General features: G+C 40.6%; 1 protein-coding gene across 2 annotated transcripts in view; it reads left to right on the forward strand.

Annotated features, from left to right (window-relative positions):
- The window catches only part of LOC136875119 (zinc finger protein 782), a 183997-nt gene that overhangs the window by 132817 nt on the left and 29102 nt on the right, over window positions 1-22078 (forward strand). For both annotated transcript variants that reach the window (XM_067148860.2, XM_067148859.2), the window contains exon 5: window positions 7378-7442. In XM_067148860.2, the coding sequence (XP_067004961.2) occupies window positions 7378-7442 (65 nt within the window). The remainder of the gene's footprint in view (window positions 1-7377; window positions 7443-22078) is intronic.

A 22078-nucleotide genomic window follows, 5' to 3' on the forward strand; every position in this document is an offset into this window, starting at 1 on the left:
ACTTCCTTCCCACCCCTAGCCCTTCCTTGTCCCATCGTCGCCATAAGACCTATCTGTGTCGGTGCGACGTAAAGCAATTAGCAAAAAAAATAATTTAGTCTCTCCAAGGCTTTTTAAAAGTTTGTTTTATTTCATGTATATGTATATCTATATGTCCATTCTAGATTATTCATCTGGTTATGTCATTCCACATCAATTCTCCACTGACAGCTCGAAGCATGCTACATAGTTCAGCGTGTCATCTCCTTACTGCTAAGTCTTCCCAGCCCGAAATTTGCAACATTTTTGTAACATTACTCATTTGTCGAAATCACCCAGAACAAATATTGCTGCTGTCCTTTGAATTTTTTCCAGTTCTAATGTCAATTATTCCTGGTGAGGGTCCCTTACACTCAAACGGCGCTCTCTTTACTACAACCCCTAGATACTCTCATAACCTCATTAATGTGATTACCCCAACATAGATCATTAACACCTAAGTACCCTCACCCCAACAACGCAGCACTCTCCCTCTCAGTGAAACTTATAACTTCCCCTCTCACTACACTGCAGTCGCTCACAATCCTGCAACTCATTTACTGGTTACATCCGCAAATGGATCTTGACCAATGCCTAAAGTAGATTTTGAGATATTGACACAAATGCAAAATCCTTTGTGTTAATTCATATTTCCTGGGAAATGTAAGGTATTATATACCAAAATGTACATAGAAACATCTGTTTTCTTCTTAATGTATCAAATTTAGTGATATTTTGAGTATATTATCATAATCTGAGATAATGGCACTTGGTCACTTGATGCTTTATTACAGTTACTTTAAATGTTTGTTTTGCATCACTTGACCAACAAACAAAATTGTCATTTAGTGATTCGATTTCACTTTTAAAAATTTGGTGCAATGTAGAATATGGTAGCCTAACTAATTTCATTGCTTATTTAAGTGCAGCACGACATAGAACAATGCATTTTAGAATATAGTATAGAAATTGCAATGGTAGGTCATAGTATTTAGGCATCATAAACACACGGTTTTTCCAAGTGTAATATGATGCAGGATTATAAGAATTTTTGAGTTCAAAATCCATTTTTCCACAATCAGACCCATCTATATCGTCGTCTATTCCAGGATCTTTAAACAACAAAGGCTTAGCTTCACGAGGGAGCGCAAGTTTGCTTCTGCTACTGGATCATAATGAAGTGACCAGACCATGTAGAGCTGATCCATTTTCATTCTGAAGCTGGCGACCAACTGTAGATTTTTTAATATTCACTTCAGCAGTGTATTCTGTTTCAAAATGCATTTTGAAGATAATGCTGTAAGGTTTAGCTTTTTCAACTCTATTTCTCTCACATGCAGTTTCTTACTGTTGCGCTTGTCTTCCCGTTTACAGTACGGTCCTGTCATTGTATGGGTTCTTATTTCAACACATTGATGTATTGTTCGTGGTACTGCTGAAATTTTAAAGCCCGTTCTATATCCACAAATTTGCTGTCGTTAGGGAGGTAACTACGGCCTGGAAATAGGGATTTTTATGTAATTATTTCAGTGATAGGGCGTTGTTTCTAAACTTTTTCCAGAAGTAAAACAATCTTTATATTATTGTTCTAGCCTCTGCAAGAATCTGACCACCAGGTAAATTGCCCCTGCTTCCTTCCCAATACTGTGCCTCTCCTACCCTATTGTTGCCATTAGACCTGTCTGTGTCGGTGCGACGTAAAGCAAATTAGAAAGATGAATCTGACCACAGTATGACTCCTTTGGCTTTGTGCATGTTTTCCATGAGATCCTTGTACAAGCATGATCCAACCTCCTGAGCCTCTTGTCCTGCATCTCCTTCCAACCCGACATAACAGTGACCTTTATTATCTTTCCTGCTATGAATCCCTACATTGTATAACCACAACTGGCATTTGTGGTAATACGGGGCAATGGCAGTGTTTTTTCAAGGTCAAAACAAAATGTATCCAGTTTTTCATCCAACTTTGATTTTTTCATGTCAAAGGATTTTAGAATCTGGACATATGTTGCATGCATCTTCTTCTTGTCCTCAATTCTTGATTTTTGCTACCAGAGGAATTATTATTTGGAGGTTACACATGTCCTCCTTGATGCTCTCTGCAAATTTAATTCTGTTAAGAATATCCTTTTATACAAAGAAAGTGACACAGGATTTTCATACTCCTGCTTATATAAATTGTACATCACATCCATTGTAGTGCCAGAAATTCTCTCTGTCTTTCATCTCTTGCATAATGTGATTTTTAATTTCTAAACTTTTGTTGTGTGGTCAACTATTTTTTAAAAATTATTCTGATGGTATCTGTTCTTTCCACCAGCGATTCCTCATTGATCCCTTTGGGTAGATGTACTCCGCCACTGGAGAAAGGAAGTCTATATACGGCATACTTCCTGGCACTGTTCATTCCTCCTTTTCTTATTTCTTGAGCAATGTTTCAGTATCGTGCAAATCTGTATTGTAGAATTTTTGAAATTCCGTTTGAGCATTTTCAGCACCTAACTTTGAGAGACATTTGCGAGGGCATTACATATTCACGAAACTCCCTACATTCCTGCAATTTTCCCCTCTGAGTCATGTATGTTTCATTCCGTATATGATTCATTCTTCTTGTCTCTCTATTTTGTCTGGGATATTTTCTTTTTTGCCCTTTCTTTGGTTTTCCAGTGCATTCCAGGACAATTCTAAACTATAGTTAAGATTATCATAATTAAAGTAATAGAATTCTAGTAAGAGCCAAATTTCTAGATATATATTTCCCTTACTACAGAAATAATTTGCAATAATAAATGTACCGGGTGATACACCTCAACTCTGTGCATTCAAAAGAAGCTCCTAAATGAACTCTATCTATCCAACAAAACGTGAAACTGCTTCTGCAAGAAGTTGGGACACTAATCAGAAGATGTCACTACTGAATAAGTGAGAAGTTTGTCATGTCTAAGTTTCCTAAACTGATTATTTTGTTTTGATGTACATCAAGAAGTTTGGACATTTCTCCATAGATGTATCTACAAAAACTGTGGTCATGCACTCTCGTGCAAAGTGGAAGAACTTGTAATTCAAAGAAGTTTTGTGTTTCTAGGTTTTTATAACTATATTAATGTTCATTTATTTGTGGGTTGGCAACACTTCTTTCTTATTCCGCTAGTTTTGAAACTGGCCCATAGGAATTTTCTGTCATTATTTTTCAGCCTATCACAGGCTTCTTGTCGCTTTTTGAATTGTGCAATAAAATTTGAGAGGGTGTGTCCGGATTAGTCCAGAATTCTCTCGAACCTTCCCTTCGGGTATATAAGCTGCGGCTTTTCTGGCTACCTTGTTGTTTGATTGCCGAATTTCTGAGTGTGTGTTAAGACAGGAGGCCTCTTTCTTCGGCAGGCAGAACAACAGCCAGGTAATGGCCACCAATATTCTATCTTTCTAGCTGTCTCCGCAAGCTTATCCGAGGGGAAGGTCTGAATTTCTAACTATGTAACCAACCTTTTCTAAAATGTAAATTTTTGTTCAGCTAATGTAAAATATCATAGAGTCTTTAACTGTAAATCGGGGATAGAGAGTGCGTTACCCTCTCGAATTCCCGTACAACTTGGTTTGAGGTGACTACGATTTAGTACTGCTTTTCTTTTCTGTAATGTATTAAATTATCCTTCATTCGAGTCACCTCTGTAGCTTGGGATTAGCCCCTGTATCACTGGGCCTAGAGCCTCGTAATCTTTTTCCGCGAAGGCCTTGTAACAGATACCGCTGTGTGCCGAGAGAGACCGGAGAGTGTAATAGTGAGGGGTGCCTCCAGAAGGCTAGAGATTGTAACTTTTGGAGCAAGGGCTCTTAAATTTTGGTGGATTTCTATCTTTGTCTAAACAATTCCACTTTTGAAATTGTAAATTGTGTAAACTTGAGCTTGAAGCTCAAAGGTGGTAAATTCCTTATTCTGGGGGTTCCACCCTTGTAGCAAAATTGGCGTTGTACCTGAGATTTTGTTGATTTCACGCAGTGAAAAATTTGTTATATTTGTGATTTAAAGAGAAATATAACCTTTGTTAAAGTTTTAAATTAATTTTTGATATCTTAGTTAGACCCATTCAAACCCAGCACCTTATTTCACCTCTCTGTGATCCACCAAAACATGGTAACAATAAAATAAGCACAATAATTCTAGAATGCATTCAAACATGTCCTAGGCCAGGGTGAGTGTCTCAGAAGGTGCTGAAATATATTAGTCTAGTGTCTGTAGATTTACTGGCAAGTTAAGAACTCCTGTGGGACTAAATTCTGGCATCTCAGCATCCAAAAATTGTTAAAAGTAGTTACTTGGACTTAAAGCCAAAAGCATTATTAGGCCTACTTCATGCAAACAAAGTCTTGCAAAGAATTTCATACCGGGCGAGTTGGCCGTGCGTGTAGAGGCGCGCGGCTGTGAGCTTGCATCCGGGAGATAGTAGGTTCGAATCCCACTATCGGCAGCCCTGAAAATGGTTTTCCGTGGTTTCCCATTTTCACACCAGGCAAATGCTGGGGCTGTACCTTAATTAAGGCCACGGCCGCTTCCTTCCAACTCCTAGGCCTTTCCTATCCCATCGTCACCATAAGACCTATCGGTGTCGGTGCGACGTAAAGCCCCTAGCAAAAAAAAAAAAAGAATTTCATAAAGGTTAGAGGAGTCCATATTACTAGAAACATACACAAACCATGCAGCTGTAGGTGGAGTTATGTAGGAGTGCATTTCTGTAATAAATTGTCTGCCCACATTAAGGATTGTTGAATATCCAAAGCAGTTTGGAACCCTATTTTACATAGTATATTAGGGTTATAGTTATAATGCATATTAAATTTTACAATAAAAATGAATTCATGTATCTAATCGGCAGAAAATAAAGTGGATGAAGGTAATAAAATATTTGTAACAGCATGGCTTCTTAAACAAATATTACAGGAGTTTTTATAATTCAGTGTTTCAATTATTTAAATGAGAGTTCAAGTCATGCCTTCTTCTTTGAAATGCAGCACATTTAAACAGCAGGTGGTCCACATTTTGTGAGGATCTACAGACACACATGTAGCCATCAGGATGATTGATTTGAAATCGATTAAAATAACCGAATTTGCCTTGACCAGTCAAAAATGGAATTAATTCTAAGCTTGGCAACAACACGTTACTTTGCAGGTGGTTGAATATTTCTCTGGTGACTTGGCCTCTAGTGAAAGAAGTCCAAATGTTGTTCCAGTGATGGATTACTTGCTTCTTTATGATTTTTTTAGTGAAGCTAGGTGATGTTTTGTCATAAGTCATTTCCAAATTATATGTAGCTGCTACTTTACCCAGAAGATCAACTTTCTCATTTCGAGATATTCCACAGTGACTGTGAATCCAGTCAAAACAGATGTGCGAACTTTGTTGAACTGTGGTTGTAATAGCTACAGGTATTGGATTCATATTATATTTGTTATTTATCGCATTCATCGCAGCTTGCGAATCACTTAATAACCGAGATTTCTTGTTGTTAGATTTGCACCATTCGATCGCAGATTTGATCGCGCACAGTTCAGCCTGGAAAATAGAGCAAGTGAAAGAGATTTTGTACTGGGATGAGAACACCTCTGAATGTATAAAGTATATAAAACCACATTTAAAATTTAAGACAGAATTATTCGGACTTGTTTGTAACCATTGTTTTTATTCTAGTGAAGAATACTTAGCTCTCAAAAATTAACGTATACTGTGACCTTTCAGTATTGTGGACGGTTAGATATACACTAACTGACAGAGCAAATGCAACACCAAGAAGGAGTGGTTCGAAAGGGATGAAAGTTGGGGAAAAGCAGAGGCGGCACGGATGAATAATTGATGTTTATTTCAAACTGATATGCAGGTTACACAATGCGCACGGCATCGACTCAGTAGGATGTAGGACCACCGCGAGCGGCGATGCACGCAGAAACACGTCGAGGTACAGAGTCAATAAGAGTGCGGATGGTGTCCTGAGGGATGGTTCTCCATTCTCTGTCAACCATTTGCCACAGTTGGTCATCCGTACGAGGCTGGGGCAGAGTTTGCAAACGGCGTCCAATGAGATCCCACACGTGTTCGATTGGTGAGAGATCCGGAGAGTACGCTGGCCACGGAAGCATCTGTACACCTCGTAGAGCCTGTTGGGAGATGCGAGCAGTGTGTGGGCGGGCATTATCCTGCTAAAACAGAGCATTGGGCAGCCCCTGAAGGTACGGAAGTGCCACCGGCCACAGCACATGCTGCATGTAGCGGTGGGCATTTAACGTGCCTTGAATACGCACTAGAGGTGACGTGGAATCATACGCAATAGCGCCCCAAACCATGATGCTGCATTGTCTAGCGGTAGGGCGCTCCACAGTTACTGTCGGATTTGACCTTTCTCCACGCCGACGCCACACTCGTCTGTGGTGACTATCACTGACAGAACAGAAGCGTGACTCATCGGAGAACACGAAGTTCCGCCATTCCCTCATCCAAGTCGCTCTAGCCCGGCACCATGCCAGGCGTGCACGTCTATGCTGTGGAGTCAATGGTAGCCTTCTGAGCGGACGCCGGGAGTGCAGGCCTCCTTCAACCAATCGACGGGAAATTGTTCTCGTCGATATTGGAACAACCAGGGTGTCTTGCACATGCTGAAGAATGGCGGTTGACGTGGCGTGCGGGGCTGCCACCGCTTGGCGGCGGATGCGCCGATCCTCGCGTGCTGACGTCACTCGGGCTGCGCCTGGACCCCTCGCACGTGCCACATGTCCCTGCGCCAACCATCTTCGCCACAGGCGCTGCACCGTGGACACATCCGTATGGGTATCGGCTGCGATTTGACGAAGCGACCAAGCTGCCCTTCTCAGCCCGATCACCATACCCCTCGTAAAGTCGTCTGTCTGCTGGAAATGCCTCCGTTGACGGCGGCCTGGCATTCTTAGCTATACACGTGTCCTGTGGCACACGACAACACGTTCTACAATGACTGTCAGCTGAGAAATCACGGTACGAAGTGGGCCATTCGCCAACGCCGTGTCCCATTTATCGTTCGCTACGTGCGCAGCACAGCGGCGCATTTCACATCATGAGCATACCTCAGTGACGTCAGTCTACCGTGCAATTGGCATCAAGTTCTGACCACTCCTTCTTTGTGTTGCATTTGCTCTGTCAGTCAGTGTATTTGGAACGGTGAAACTCAATGTAACTCACTTCGGCATGACAGTTGTTGGTTTATTTCTATTCCTGTTTTATGTTGTAAGAATTATATTTTTATTGTGCAAGTATGATATTTATTTTGTAACGAATGACTTATTTACTTATATACTTTTATTCCTTAATTTACTTTCCATATTTCTTCCTTACAGCCTTTCACCGATGTAAATAATGAAATATTCACAGAAGAAAACACAGCTGGTCAGGAAGAAGAAAAGTAAGTACAATTTAGCTTCAATAGATTTTCCACCCCTAACTTTTCACAATGTGGGGATATTTGTTTAGCTGTTCACTAGCTCTCTCTGTGGTCAAGTTGTAAAGTGAAGGAGTCTGGTCAAAATGTGGCTCAGGTTCATCCTGATCATTCTTGAATTCTGTCCCCTTCCTTTGAATCTCAGCCCCATGATCCTGGCCTGTCAGAAACCTAGATGGCACCACTTGATCGTCACAGTTCTGTTCTCCATGTACCTGATTGTCTAATTGATCATGACCTTACAACATGGTATCATCCTGCCTCCAGTTAGACACATGAGACTCTCTCCTTTCTTCTTAGACATCTCATCTCATGGTTCTTCCATTAATCGCAAGCATTTTTCTTTCTGTGTTTACAGTCCCTTTTGATGGCTGGTCATGTTTCAGATCCATGTCTCTATTCTTTGTGTTAAGGGTAGATGATTTTTCTCAAGCTGTTTCAGAGGGAAGAGTAACAATACAAACTTGCCTGTATTCTCTCCTATATTTTATATTATTTATCAACCTATATTATTGTAAGCTGTAGTGTTAAACACTGGAAATATTTAAATTGTGTGGGAATTTTTATATATATATATTATGATGCTGGATTTATAATGTTAAAGTAGTAGTATTTCTTGTCATATTTTCTTTCCATGGAATTGCTTGTTGTACGTTTGTTTTGTTGTTGGGTAAGTGACCATTGCCACTGGCATATTTCTCAGTTGCATTGTATTTGTTAATTAATAATAATAATAATAATAATAATAATAATAATAATAATAATAATAATAATAATAATAATAATAATAATAATAATAATAATAATAAATACTTACATCATCATTATAAACTATTGCACCTTTTAGCATTCAGTCTGCAAGCCTCTGTGAATTTACTCTGTCCACACAATCCTCTATTTATAACTAACACTGTGGCCTTTTTAGTTGTTGTATATCTCTTATCTTTAGATCATTCAAATCTGAGTAATCATCATCTTCACCTTGGTCTTCCTTTATTTCTTTTACCCTCCATAATTAGTCCATTCATCTCTTAGGTAGCCGTACCTTCTCTGTTCGATCACATTACCCCATTACCAGAGCTGGTTAATGCATACCAATTCATCCATCGAGTTCATTCCTAACTTAGCTCTTTTTTCCACATTCCATGTGCCTTCCTGTCATTGATCCACCAGTTTGTACTAGTGATCTTTCTTGCTACTTTCATGTCCATTTCTTGAAGCTTATGAATAAAATATACTGAGTGCACACACACCTTTTACTCCTTTGCAGGAAAGTTGCTCCCTAAGCAGACAGAAGCTGATTTCTTTCATTCAGAATACGGTTGATTGCAATTGAGAGCTTGCTGCAGTACATTCCCCACACCTTGATTCAGTCTCACTATACTGGGAGAATGTACATCCTAAATACTTGAACTGATCTAGCTGCTCCAATTTTGGGTTTCCAACCTGCCATTCAATTTTCTTAGGTTTTCTCTACTGACATCAGTTTAGTCTCGGAAATGCTAATTTTCATATCGCACTCACTGTATCTGTTTTCAAGATCCTTGATATTAGATTGCAGACTTTGAGAACAGTCAGCCTTTAAGAGCAAGTCTGTGACACGTACCTCTCTGCCACTTCCAGTAGATGGTCCTTGTAAACATAAATAACTCTCATTTCAACAGTCTCAAAATCTAAGAAACAAACCTTGCCTGGTACACCGTTGCAATCCTTCGTGTTCCCTTTCTGGTAGATAGGAGATTCATCCTATTTGAAGGTACCTGAGTAACATTGCATGCTAATCTTATTCCTCTTTGAAGCCATTTCATTGCTGCCTTCCCACTATATTAGACCATTTCAGGTATAATTTAATTTATGATATTTCCTCAAGTGTAATTTTGCTGATATCATTGTCCTCGTCCCCATAACCTTGTTTGTTCACCATATCAACTGAAATCCTTTTTAAGTTGAGAAGATCTTCAAAATGTCCCTTCTGTCTTTCCAGGGATTCCCCAGGATCTACTAAGAGTTCACCTGATTTATCCAGAACATATTCATTTCAATTTTTCCTCCCTTTTTAGAATTATTACCGTCCAGAAAGGTTCCTATGCTGCTTAACCAAGCCCTTGTATGTCACAACCAAAATTTCCTCTAGACTTCATTCATTCAACAATTATTTTGCTGCGTTTCCTTCATCTACATAAAGTAGAATTTTCTGTCTATGTCAGTCCATGTTTGGAGCCATTGTTTTTATGTTTACAAGCTGCTCTCACCAAGATATTTGATTGTTCCCACATTTACACATGGCATTGTTTCTAGTGGAGCAACTCTGTATGCCACCTGTTCTCTTTCTATACCTTGAACCAACTTTTTATTGTCTGGGACCTTTTATTAATTATGTCTGTGTAATTCTCTCTAATATCCACATCCTGAAGATATTCTATTCTTAATGATCTGCAGACAAATTTCATTTTCTGTATCGTAAGCCTAGAGATACTTAGTTCACTATAGATCAGTGATCGGTTATATGATGGTGTCCCTACCCTCTTATGTATAGCTTTGAGTAGCCATATGCTTGAAGAATGTATTTGTAACTGCTAGTCTGATACTGGTGCTTTCCATTCCATTTAGCTTCCATATCCTTCCCACATTTATCCTTCACCTTCTAATACCCTTCATTTCTATTTCCAGCTCTTACATTGAAATCTCCCTTTGGCACTAACTCTTTGTTGACTCTGACTACAATGTGACTCAATGCTTGATAAAGTTTCCCAAATTCCTCCTTATCTGTACCCTCATATGGTGAATATACTGAGACAATTCTTGTTCTGATTCCTCCAACTGCCATATCTACCCTCATCATTCGCTCTTATACGTGCCTAACAGGAATAATATTGCTTGCCATAGTGGGCCTGATGATGGACACTCGTACCACACACTCGCCCCTTCCATTTTTAATACCGGTTTAGGACACTTTATAATCTCATAGCTTCCTTGTTATCTCTTCTTACACAAATATCACAAACTTCAAAAACATCCAGCCATTTCTACTTCCTTCCATAAGTCCCATTAATTGACAGCTCCCCGTCCATTTCAATTTGGTTCTTCAAGTTGTTTCCAAGCAGTCCCTCACCTGTCAAATGGAAGTACATACATACATACATACATACATACATACATACAGACAGACAGACAGACAGACAGACAGACAGACATACATTATCATTATAGACTGTTATGCCTTTCAGCATTCAGACTGCAAGCCTCTGTGAATTTACTAAACGTCGCCACAATCCTCAATTTGCAACTAGTGTTGTGGCCTCATTTAGTTCTATACCTCTTATCTTTAAATCGTTAGAAACAGAGTCTAACCATCGTCGCCTTGGTCTACCTCTACTTCTCTTACCCTCCATAACAGAGTCCATTATTCTCCTAGGTAACCTTTCCTCCTCCTTTCGCCTCACATGACCCCACCACCAAAGCCGGTTTATGCATACAGCTTCATCCATCGAGTTCATTCCGAAATTAGCCTTTATCTCTTCATTCCAAGTACCCTCCTGTCACTGTTCCCACCTGTTTGTACCAGCAATCGTTCTTGCTACTTTCATGTTTGTTACTTCTGACTTATGAATAAGATATCCTGAGTCCACCCAGGTTTCGCTCCCGTAAAGCAAAGTTGGTCTGAAAACAAACCGATGTAAAGATAGTTTCGTCTGGGAGCTGACTTCCTTCTTACAGAATACTGTTGATCGCAGCTGCGAGCTCACTGCATTAGCTTTACGGCAACTTGATTCAATCTCACTTACTACATTACCATCCTGGGAGAACACCCAACCTAAATACTTGAAATTATCGACCTGTTCTAGCTTTGTATCACCAATCTGACATTCAATTCTGTTGAATTTCTTACCTATTGTCATCAATTTAGTCTTCGACAGGCTAATGTTCATACCATACTCATTGCACCTATTTTCAAGTTCCAAGATATTAGACTGCAGGCTTTCGGCACAATCTGCCATTAACACCAAGTCTTCAGCATAGGCCAGACTGCTTACTACATTTCCACCTAACTGAATCCCTCCCTACCATTTTATACCTTTCAGCAGATGATCAATGTAAACTACGAACAGCAAAGGTGAAAGATTACAGCCTTGTCTAACCCCTGTAAGTACCCTGAACCAAGAACTCGTTCCACCGTCTATTCTCACTGAAGCCCAATTGTCAACGTAAATACCTTTGATTGATTTTAATAATCTACCTTTAGTTCCATAGTCCCCCAGTATGGCGAACATCTTTTCCCTCGGTACCCTGTCATATGCTTTTTCTAGATCTACGAAACATAAACACAACTGCCTATTCCTCTCGTAGCATTTTTCAATTACCTGGCGCATACTGAAAATCTGATCATGACAGCCTCTCTGCGGTCTGAAACCACACTGGTTTTCATCCAACTTCTTCTCAACGACTGATCGCACCCTCCTTTCCAAGATGCCAGTGAATACTTTGCCTGGTATACTAATCAATGAGATACTTCGATAGTTGTTGCAATCCTTCCTGTTCTCTTGCTTATAGATAGGTGCAATTACTGCTTTTGTCGAATCTGAAGGTACCTTACCAATACTCCATGCTAATTTTACTACTCTTTGAAGCCATTTCATCCCTGCCTTCCCACTATACTTCACCATTTCAGGTCTAATTTCATCTATTCCTGCTGCCTTATGACAATGGAGTTTATTTACCATCCTTTCCACTTCCTCAAGCATAATTTCACCAACATCATTTTCCTCCTCCCCATGAGCTTGACTGTTCGCAACACCACCAGGATGATTTCCTTTTACATTGAGATGATGTTCAAAATATTCCCTCCACCTCTCCAGTGATTCCCTGAGCTGGGTGGACTCAAGATATCTTATTCATAAGTCAGTGATTGTGAGTTCACCTGAATTACTCAAAACACTGTTCATTTCCTTTTTCTCCTCCCTTCCTAAGATTCTTTATTACTGTCCAGAAAGGTTTTCCTGCTGCTTGACCTAGCCTTTCCAGGTTGTTACCAAAATCTTCCCATGACTTCTTTCTGGATTCAACACCTATTTCTTTCGCTCAGTTTCTTTCATCTACGTACAAATCCCTGTCTGCCTCGGCCGTTGTTTGGAGCCATTTCTTTTTATGTTTACAAGCTGCTCTCATTTCATCATTCCACCAAGATGTTCACCTTTTCCCATCTTTACACACAGTTGTTCCTAGGCATTATCTTGCTGTTTCTACTACAGCATCCCTATATGCCACCCATTCTCTTTCTATTTCCTGAACCTGCTTACTGTCTACTGTTTGAAACTTCTCACTAATTATATCCATGTACTTCTGTCTAATTTCCTCGTCCTGGAGATTTTCTACCCTTATTCGTTTGCTGACAGATGTCACTTTCTCTACCCTAGGCCTAGAAATACTTAGTTCACTACAGATCAGATAGGGGTCTGTATCATCGAAAAATCCGCGGAAAACGCGTACGTTCCGAACAGATTTTGTGAATTTGAAGTCTGTTAAGATATAGTCTATTATGGATGTGCTACCCCTAGCCTCCCATGTGTAGCAGTGAATAGCCTTATGCTTGAAGAATGTATTCATAGCAGCTAAACCCATACTAGCACAGAATTCCAGCAAACGCTTCCCATTCCCATTAGTTTCCATATCTTCCCCACATTTACCAATCACCCTTTCGTATCCTTCAGTTCTATTCCCAGCTCTCGCATTGAAATTGCCCATTAGCATTATTCTATCCTTGCTGTTGACCCTGACCACGATGTCACTCAATGCTTCATAAAACTTGTCAACTTCATCCTCATCTGCACCCCCACATAGTGAATACACAGACACAATTCTAGTCCTAATTCCTCCAACTGCCAAATCTAACCACATCATTCGCTCATTTACGTGCCTAACAGAAACAATGTTGCGTGCAATGGTATTCCTGATAAAGAGCCCTACCCCAGACTCTGCCCTTCCCTTTCTAACACCTGTCAGGTACACTTTATAATCTCCTATCTCTTCCTTGTTATCTCTCCTTACCCGAATATCACTTCTAGCACATCCAGATGCATCCTCTTTGCTGACTCATCCAGTTCTACTTTCTTTCTTCCATAAGCCCCATTAATATTGATAGCTCCCCATCGAATTCCATTTCGTTCACCAAGTTGTTTCCAAGGACTCACTCACCTGTCAAATGGGAGTGGGACTCCGTTACTCCCATAGGTCCGAGGCTTGCTTAAAATGTTCTGAGCTCGGTAAATTCATGAAGCAGGATGCTACCCTACTTGCACATAGTACAAGTGAGGATCTCTCCTCTAACGGGTTATGGGCCACCGGTGAATTGTACAATCCTAGCTGCCTGAGCACAAGGAGAGCCATGACTCAGAGTATGTCTGAGATGCCCACTCCCATTCCATAGCAGCTGGTATCACGACTCTCAGGACCACTTACGAGGCCACTCAGCCATTGCCCATGGTTCACGAACTAGGACATGGCTACATATTAACCCACACCATGAACCATCAAATGGAAGTAGAACTCTTTTTAATCCCATAAGCCTCAGGTTATCCTACATTTCAAAGTCTGATTAATTACAATTAATTGACCAAGTATTGTGGATTTAAATTGCTTTCCAGGCTCAACATTTGACAAACTCTATTTACATTGAGGGTGGCTGATTTACCTAACCCCATTTTCACACCAGGCAAATGCTGGGGCTGTACCTTAATTAAGGCCATGGCCGCTTCCTTCCCACTCCTAGACCTTTCCTGTCCCGTCGTCGCCATAAGACCTATGTGTGTCGGTGCAATGTAAAGCAACTAGCAAAAAAAAAAAAAAAAAAATAGATTTACCTAACGAACTTGGAAATGTATTGAACGTCTTCCTATCAGTGAATATTGATCCCAATCTGTTATCTCGAATACCTAATTTATATTCATATTGTGACCCTTTCTACTTTAAAAGCTCACTCAAGCTCATTCATGTACTTACGTCATTCCACGCTAACTCACCACTGACAGCTCGAAACATACCTGATGGTTGAGCATCTCGTCTCCTTACTCCCAAAGTTTGCAACATTTTAATAACACTACTCATTTGTCAGAAATCGCCCAGAACAAATCGTGTTGCTTTCCTGTGAATTTTTTCCTGTTCTCATTACTAGTACTAGTGACGGTCCCGTACACTGTCCGGCTCCATGGCCAAATGGTTAGCGTGTTGGCCTTTGGTCACAGGGGTCCTGGGTTCGATCCCGGCAGGGTCGGGAATTTTAACCGTAATTGTTTAATTGCGGTGACACTGGGGCTGGGTGTATGTGTCGTCTTCATCATCATTTCATCCTCATCACGATGTGCCGGTCGCCTATGGGCGTCAAATCAAAAGACCTGCACCTGGCGAGCCGAACTTGTCTTCGGACACTCCCAGCACTAAAAGTCATATGCCATTTCATTTTTTCCCATATAATGAAGCCATACTCTCACTGCGATCTTACCAGAGACTTATACGCCCTCTCCTTTACATCCTTACTACAACCCCTAAATACTCTCTGTTCCCTTCGTTAACTACCTCATTAATACGATTACTCCGATGAAGGTCATTCCTTGTATTATCATCTAGGTATTTACAGTGTTCCCGATGAGGCACAACACAAACTGAGAGGACTCTTCCTCTGGGTGAAACTTACAACTTGACTCTCTGCAGTCGCTCACAATTGCATAGAGCTGTAAATATCCTTATTTGTGATTCCATATCTTTACTCATATCATTTATTTATATATATGACAGACTCTCCTCCCCCCCCCCCTCCTAATGATTACAGGATCAGTTAACGCTCCACTTACTCTAATTCTCTGAGTTCTATTTTCTAGAAACTGCTCTTTTGTCTGGTTCAAATGCCCTCATTTTTGTGAGTTACCTCCCGTGATCTACCCTGTCAAAAGCCTTGGATAGATCAATAGCAATACAGCCCATTTAACATCTAGGATATCTGCTATATCTTGCTGGAATCCTACAAGTTGAGCTTCACTGGAATAACCTCCCTAAGCCCAGACTGTCTTCTGTCAAATAAGTTAGTAATTTTGCAAATGTATGTAATATAATCAGAAACAGTTCTTTCCCAAAGTTTACAAAGTACACATGTCAAGCTGACTGGCCTGTAATTTTCCACTTTATGTTTGTCGCCCTTTTCCTTCTACACTGGGCTTATTATTGCTACTCTTCCTTCATTTGGTATAGCTCCATCATGCGAACAGCAACGAAATAAGTATTTCATAAATGACACTATATCCCGACACATAGCCTTTAATATACCTCAGAAATCTTGTCAACCCCAGCTGCCTTTCTGGCTTTCAACTTTTGCCATTATTAGTCACCTCCTGATCAGGACATAACTGCAGTCGCTTAAGTGCGGCCAGTAATCGGGACATAGTGGGTTCGAGCCCCACTGTCGGCAGCCCTGAAGATGGTTTTCCGTGGTTTCCCATTTTCACACCAGTCAAATGCTGGGGCTGTACCTTAATTAAGGCCATGACCACTTCCTTCCCATTCCTTTTCTTTTCGTATCCCATCGCCGCCATAAGACGTATCTGTGTTGGTGCGACGTAAAGCAAATAGAAAAAAATCATATTACCTTTACATATTGCTGACTGAATACTTTTGCCTTCTCTATGTCCTCACAAATGTGCTCTCCCTGTTCATAAATCATCCCCGAAATGTCTTCCCTGGAATCTGTTTCTGCCTTAAAGTATCTATACATGACCTTTCATTGCTTCCCCAAAATTCATGTGGCTCCCAATTATGTTTGCCATCATGTTATGCTGAATTCAAGTTTTTAGTGAGCTTCTTGAGGCTCTTTCTCTTTCTAATTTACACTTCCTTCTTAATATCTTTATTTCCCTCATAACCTTTAAAGTTACACTTTTTTTTACACTCCTTAACAATTGTTCTGACTCATCCCATGTGCTGTTAACATTTTTATTTAGCATTTTCCATTGACCATAATTGTTTTTGCTTTTTCAATTTCCCCATTCTCATCTTATCAGCCATATGGTATTGCCTAATAGTGCTACTTTTTACAATATTCCTTTCTAACACATTCATTTTTAACTCTGAAAGCATAACTTCATGATCACGTATACCATTTATCACTTCAGTATCCCTATAAAGCTCATCTGGTTGTATCGGCATCGTGTCTAGAATATTTTTCCCTCTAGTTGGTTCCAGTGGTGGGTTAGCCATGCGGTTAGGGGTGCGCAGCTGTGAGCTTGCATCAGGGAGATAGTGGGTTCCAGCCCCACTGTCGCCAGCCCTGAAGATGGTTTTCCGTTGTTTACCATTTTCACATCAGGCAAATGCTGGGGCTGTACCTTAATTAAGGCCATGGCTGCTTCCTTCCAACTCCTAGTAGGCATTTCCTATCCCATCATCACTATAAGATCTATCTGTGTCAGTGCGATGTAAACCAATAGCAAAAAAGTTGATTTCATCATGTTCTTATTTAGCTGTCTTTCCCATAAGAACTTATTCACAATTTGTTGGGCATGCTTTCTGTCTTTCACGTTGATATTTGGCAAGTTCAGGTCATAGTTACAATTCCACCTTATTCAATACATAACAATGTTTGTCTCTGAAAGGACAATACAAACGTTAAATGACATGTTGAGATCATCCACTTCAGTTGGTTCCCCTCCTAGCTGATTATCTTATCAAATAGTTTAGCTCATTCTGTTGAGCATCTTCAGCCATTTTGGTCTTATGCAAGTTTGCATATTTGGGCATGTTGCAGTGAGGAAATCCTACACAAGAGAGCATTAAGCTACCTACATTGACACCAACAGCTTATCTATACAAACATTGTAATGTTCTACCACTTGAGGCTTTACGTCAGAAAGATTCCGCTGTGATGATCTGTAAACTGATAAATAACCTGGCTCACTCCAATACTTTATGTGTGACAAATTCTGACATACATTCATACAATACAAGAGGTATCAAAATTCACATTGAATTAACTCACGTTAATTTGGCAACAAATCTGTATGGTACTACTCAGCACATACAGGCTGCTTCATTTACTGTATTTAAGCAGAAACTTGTAAAATATTTACATAAAATGCTATGAACATCTGAGATATCTTGACTATGTAATATGTGGGCCTATACGTTAAGTGTACCATACCTCTATAATGAGCTTAACTCACTTTACGTTTATTCTCATGCAAAACATGTAAGATTCTGTGTTACCTCCTAATTCTGCTACATGTATATCAGATATGTATTGCACCTATATGAGCCATGACTCAGGTGCCCTTTACAAAATTAAAAAAAAGACTAAAATTTATACTAAGAACCTGGCTAGGCTTAATGGCTTTAAAGCAGAAATGGTTAATCGACTGGTCAATAAAATTTAGAACAAGGTGTCCACGAATCTGATACCAGATAAAACCAAAAGGACTGAATATGTTACTTTAACTTATAACAATCCAGCTATTCACCAAATCACTAACTTATTTAAGAAATATAAGTTTAATATAGCATTTAGAACTACTAACACAAACCAATCCATATTCCTTAACCATAATCTAGTTAATTGCGGCAAAAATTGTTATTTGGGATCGCGAGTATATAGACTAAAGTGTTCACAGTGTGATTTTTCATATGTTGGACAGACTTGAAGGAGCTTTTTGACAAGATATATGGAACTACTTAACGCAGAAAAACATAAGAAATACTCAGCAATGAGTTTACATATGAGGGAGACTGGCCACCAATTTGAATCTACAGAGAAAGACCTAACAAGAAATAGGAATATGGAAAAGGGGAGAATGTTAAACGAGCTAAAAAATATATATATATATATTTAGATCAGACGTATAATAAGGATCAGAATCTTAATGATGTCACGAACATTAAAAGTATATTACATGAGCTAACACCTAGATTATTGGAGACGGTTAGTTTAGATAAAGCCAGGATCCCTAATATATTTCATTCTTTACGCTCTATGGTTCCTTCCATCGCGCCGAATGGTAGGCCCGCTTCCATCAAACTTGATAACTCCGCCCCTTTACCAGCCTCAATGCAGTTAGGTCCACCCATCCCCTCCTTCCCTCCACACTCCTCAACAACTTCACCCCCGCATTTACTAGAGCCTTTGCCACACAGATACAACACGAGAAACAGGGTCAACAGAAGAGTGATGGCTGATGCAATGGAAGGTCGTGTATAACTGTTTAGAACAAAAACGTAAGTCCTCTCTCTAATGTAGCCATTGCGGCTTTCACGGTCGGCATTAGGAATCATGTCAGCGTTTTCCGGGCTTGTAGGTTGTGGTCCAGGAGCAAGTGAATGTACCGACGTTTCACTGAAGACCGCATTCGACATTGTCAGGGGTTCCGACTGACTTCAATAGCAGCAAAGCTCTGAGTGGAATGAAGTGCTGTTGTAATTCCACCTCATTATATAGTGCAGGATACGGAACGCTGTTGGCCGCCATGGTGGAGGGCGGTCGCTGATTGATGGTTGAAATGTTAGGGAGCCAGGTGTACATTGACCTGCCTTGGCGGAGACTTTCTTCTGGTCTGCCGTGGCTATCGTGTCCTTTCAGGACTGGAAACCAGGCTTTGTTTACCCGTTCAGATTCCTCCTTACTGTTGAAGCTGTTGGTGTGCTTCAGGATTTCATTGGCTTCCCTCTGTAGCCGGGCGTGATGAGACACAGTAGTTGAGAGTACTTGTGCTGTATGTCATGGCCTGCTAGCAACGAGTGTTCAGCGACTATGTCTGTTATGCTCCTTCAATCATGTGGCGATGCTGCGTTTGGTAGTGCGTATGTATACCTGGCCGCGGCTGCACGGGATCTTGTAGACACCTGCTGTGGAGGGAGGATGGCGCCTGTCTTTGGCAGACCTAAACAGTTCCTGGATTTTCTTCGTCGGCCTGAATGTGGTTTTAACCCCATGGGACTGCAGTAACCTCCCTACTCTGGTAGTTATTTTCTCAATATATAGCAGAAAGGCTTTAGCTGCCGGCCGCTCCTCTTCTTTCTTCTTGGTTGTTGGACGTCTTCCGAAGATAGCGGTCGGTGTGGGTTGGCTTGTGGTATACTGTGTGTCCCAAGTTTAAATCGACAGTCTTCATTACGAGAACATTGAGGAATGGGAGCTTTCCCTCGTTTGCTGTCTCCATAGTGAACTGAATATTGGTGTTAATACTATTCAGATGCTGTAGAAACGGCTTTAATTGTTCCTTTCCGTGGCTCCAGATCACAAAGGTGTCATCTACGAAGTGCAGCCACGCCTTTGTTTTCAGTGGTGCTATCTCGAGTGCTGTTTCTTCGAACTTCTCCATATAGAAATTTGCTATCACCGGACTTAGAGGACTGCCCATGGCGACTCCGTGCACTTGTTCATAGAAATTGCCATTCTACAGGAAATAGCTTGTCGTGTAGAAGTTGTAGAAGTTGGTAATATCCTCGGAAAAAATCCGAGCGATGTGGTCCAGGGCTTCATTCACAGGTACCTTAGTGAAGAGTGAGACCACGTCAAAGCTGACAAGCAGGTCTTCGGCTTCTAACTGGATGTTACTCAGCCTTTCTATGAAATGGCCTGAATCTCTGATGTATGACTGTGTGCCACCAATGTAAGGTTGTAGTAAGTTGGCCAGATGTTTAGCAATATCGTAGTTCAGTGATCCAATAGCACTCACGATGGGCCGTAGTGGTACATTGTCCTTGTGTGTCTTGGGAAGCCATATTGCCTCGGAGCTTCACTTCTGGAGGTTTCCTTCTTCACACAGTCTGGCAATGAAGTGGCCTTAACAAGGCTGTTGGTGTTACGAAGAATGGATTGGTTGTATCTTTCCGTAGTCTGCGGTAGGTCTGTGCGACATCTTTGCAGTGTAATCGGTAGTAGCCATGATGACAGTAGTACACTCTCTCGTGAGCAGCGAGGTACTGGTGCCTTACGTGACGCTTCATGGCAGATGGTAAATTGCGAATAGCTGCGATGATCTCCTCCACGGGAATCAAAAGAGGGGTAACCGCAAAGTTTCCTCCTTTAGCCAGTAGAGAGGTTTCTCCCTCTGACAGGCAACGGTTGGTCCGGTTGTTGATTGTCCGTGAGGTATTCAAGGCAGGCGTAGTCTTAGGTGGGGGACGGTTCTCTTGATATTGCTCGAACTTATTCTTCTGCCGGTTGGTCCCCTGATCGAATGTCGGAAGTCATGGAAGAGTAGGTAGAGATCGGGCCAGCACAGTGCATAAGTTTACACTCAGCTGTGCGCGCTGCTTTCTAATTTCTCGCTGTGTAGTAACTGGTGGTGTGCGTTAGGCCTATCTATGACTGTATGGAAGGCATTAAAAGTAGCCTGCAGCGTAAGGTGCAGCAATCTTGATTCTTATAGACTTTATGGAAAAGGAGACAGTGGAAGAAAAGTTTGTGATAGATCGCAAGAAAGTGCAGGAAAGAGTAGCATCAGTTGAATTTTCTGTAATTTTTAATTCTACCAGGTCCTTTTCAGTTTCTTTAAACCAGTTCGATTTTGTTTTGGGTTACGGAAGAAGTCAAAGATTTGTTCACTTAATCTATTAGATTTCATTCTGAGAAGAAGATGACCAAAAAAAAAAGATCCTCTTTCTTCCCATCGTATCTGAGAGTTTTTCAATTTTCTTGTAGCGTGTTTCAGTCTTGATGTATAATATCTTATTATTAATATTATTATCGAGTTATTTTACATGACGTGGCTCAGGTTATGAAGCCTGGTGTTATAGCAAATCATATTCTACACTGTACATCTACAGTGTCATAAAGTTAATTTTACATCAAATTATAATTTAAAATAACTACTATGCAAATTGATACACAAAAACGATTTTGACAGCTACTATTGTAAGAGGTTAAATTATATTCTAACTCCTTAAATCTATCTGTCATCTGTAACACTTCTAAATAAATTCGTTTCGGCTAGGTATGTCTGTAATTTACAGCTAGAAGGTAATTCCACTAACTGAAAATCTGCGGAGTGTTACATGGCAGTTATAACAAATATTTCGGGTCAACTGTACGTCGCCACAACACTGAGCGAGAAGGGGAAGTCAGCGTTCTCGCTCCCACGGCTCTCCTTTCTCACTCGCACACTTCCCCTCACCGGGTGACTTCCTAGCTGGCCCGATCTCTAAGTAGGTAGGTAGGTAAGTAAGTTAGTAAGTAAGTAAACCTTTATTTTTCTCCTGATGTTACAGTTACACAACCTAATCGATCTTAATGGAGAAAAACAGCAATTCTCAATTGGAAAAAACAACCATGCAAGCTACGTAATTTACAAGCAAAAACAAAAAACAAAGAAACCTGGATTACATATACAATGCATTATAAAGACACAATGATACCCCACACTGGTGGGCATAACAACACCAAACACATTTCAAAAACACAAGTGAAAAGTTAGTCCACTGGCCTCTCGGCCAGCTGAGTTAAATGGAAAACTAAAAGGGCAAAGTACGGCAGCCTGAGGTTAAACAACTTCACTTCCTGGCATGTGTCACCCGATACCTCCTGATCTAGCATCTATTACATATGCTAGTAAGTCTCCCTGTGGTGC

This window comes from Anabrus simplex, chromosome 5 (assembly GCF_040414725.1).
Source record: "Anabrus simplex isolate iqAnaSimp1 chromosome 5, ASM4041472v1, whole genome shotgun sequence".
NCBI classification, from domain to species: domain Eukaryota; kingdom Metazoa; phylum Arthropoda; class Insecta; order Orthoptera; family Tettigoniidae; genus Anabrus; species Anabrus simplex.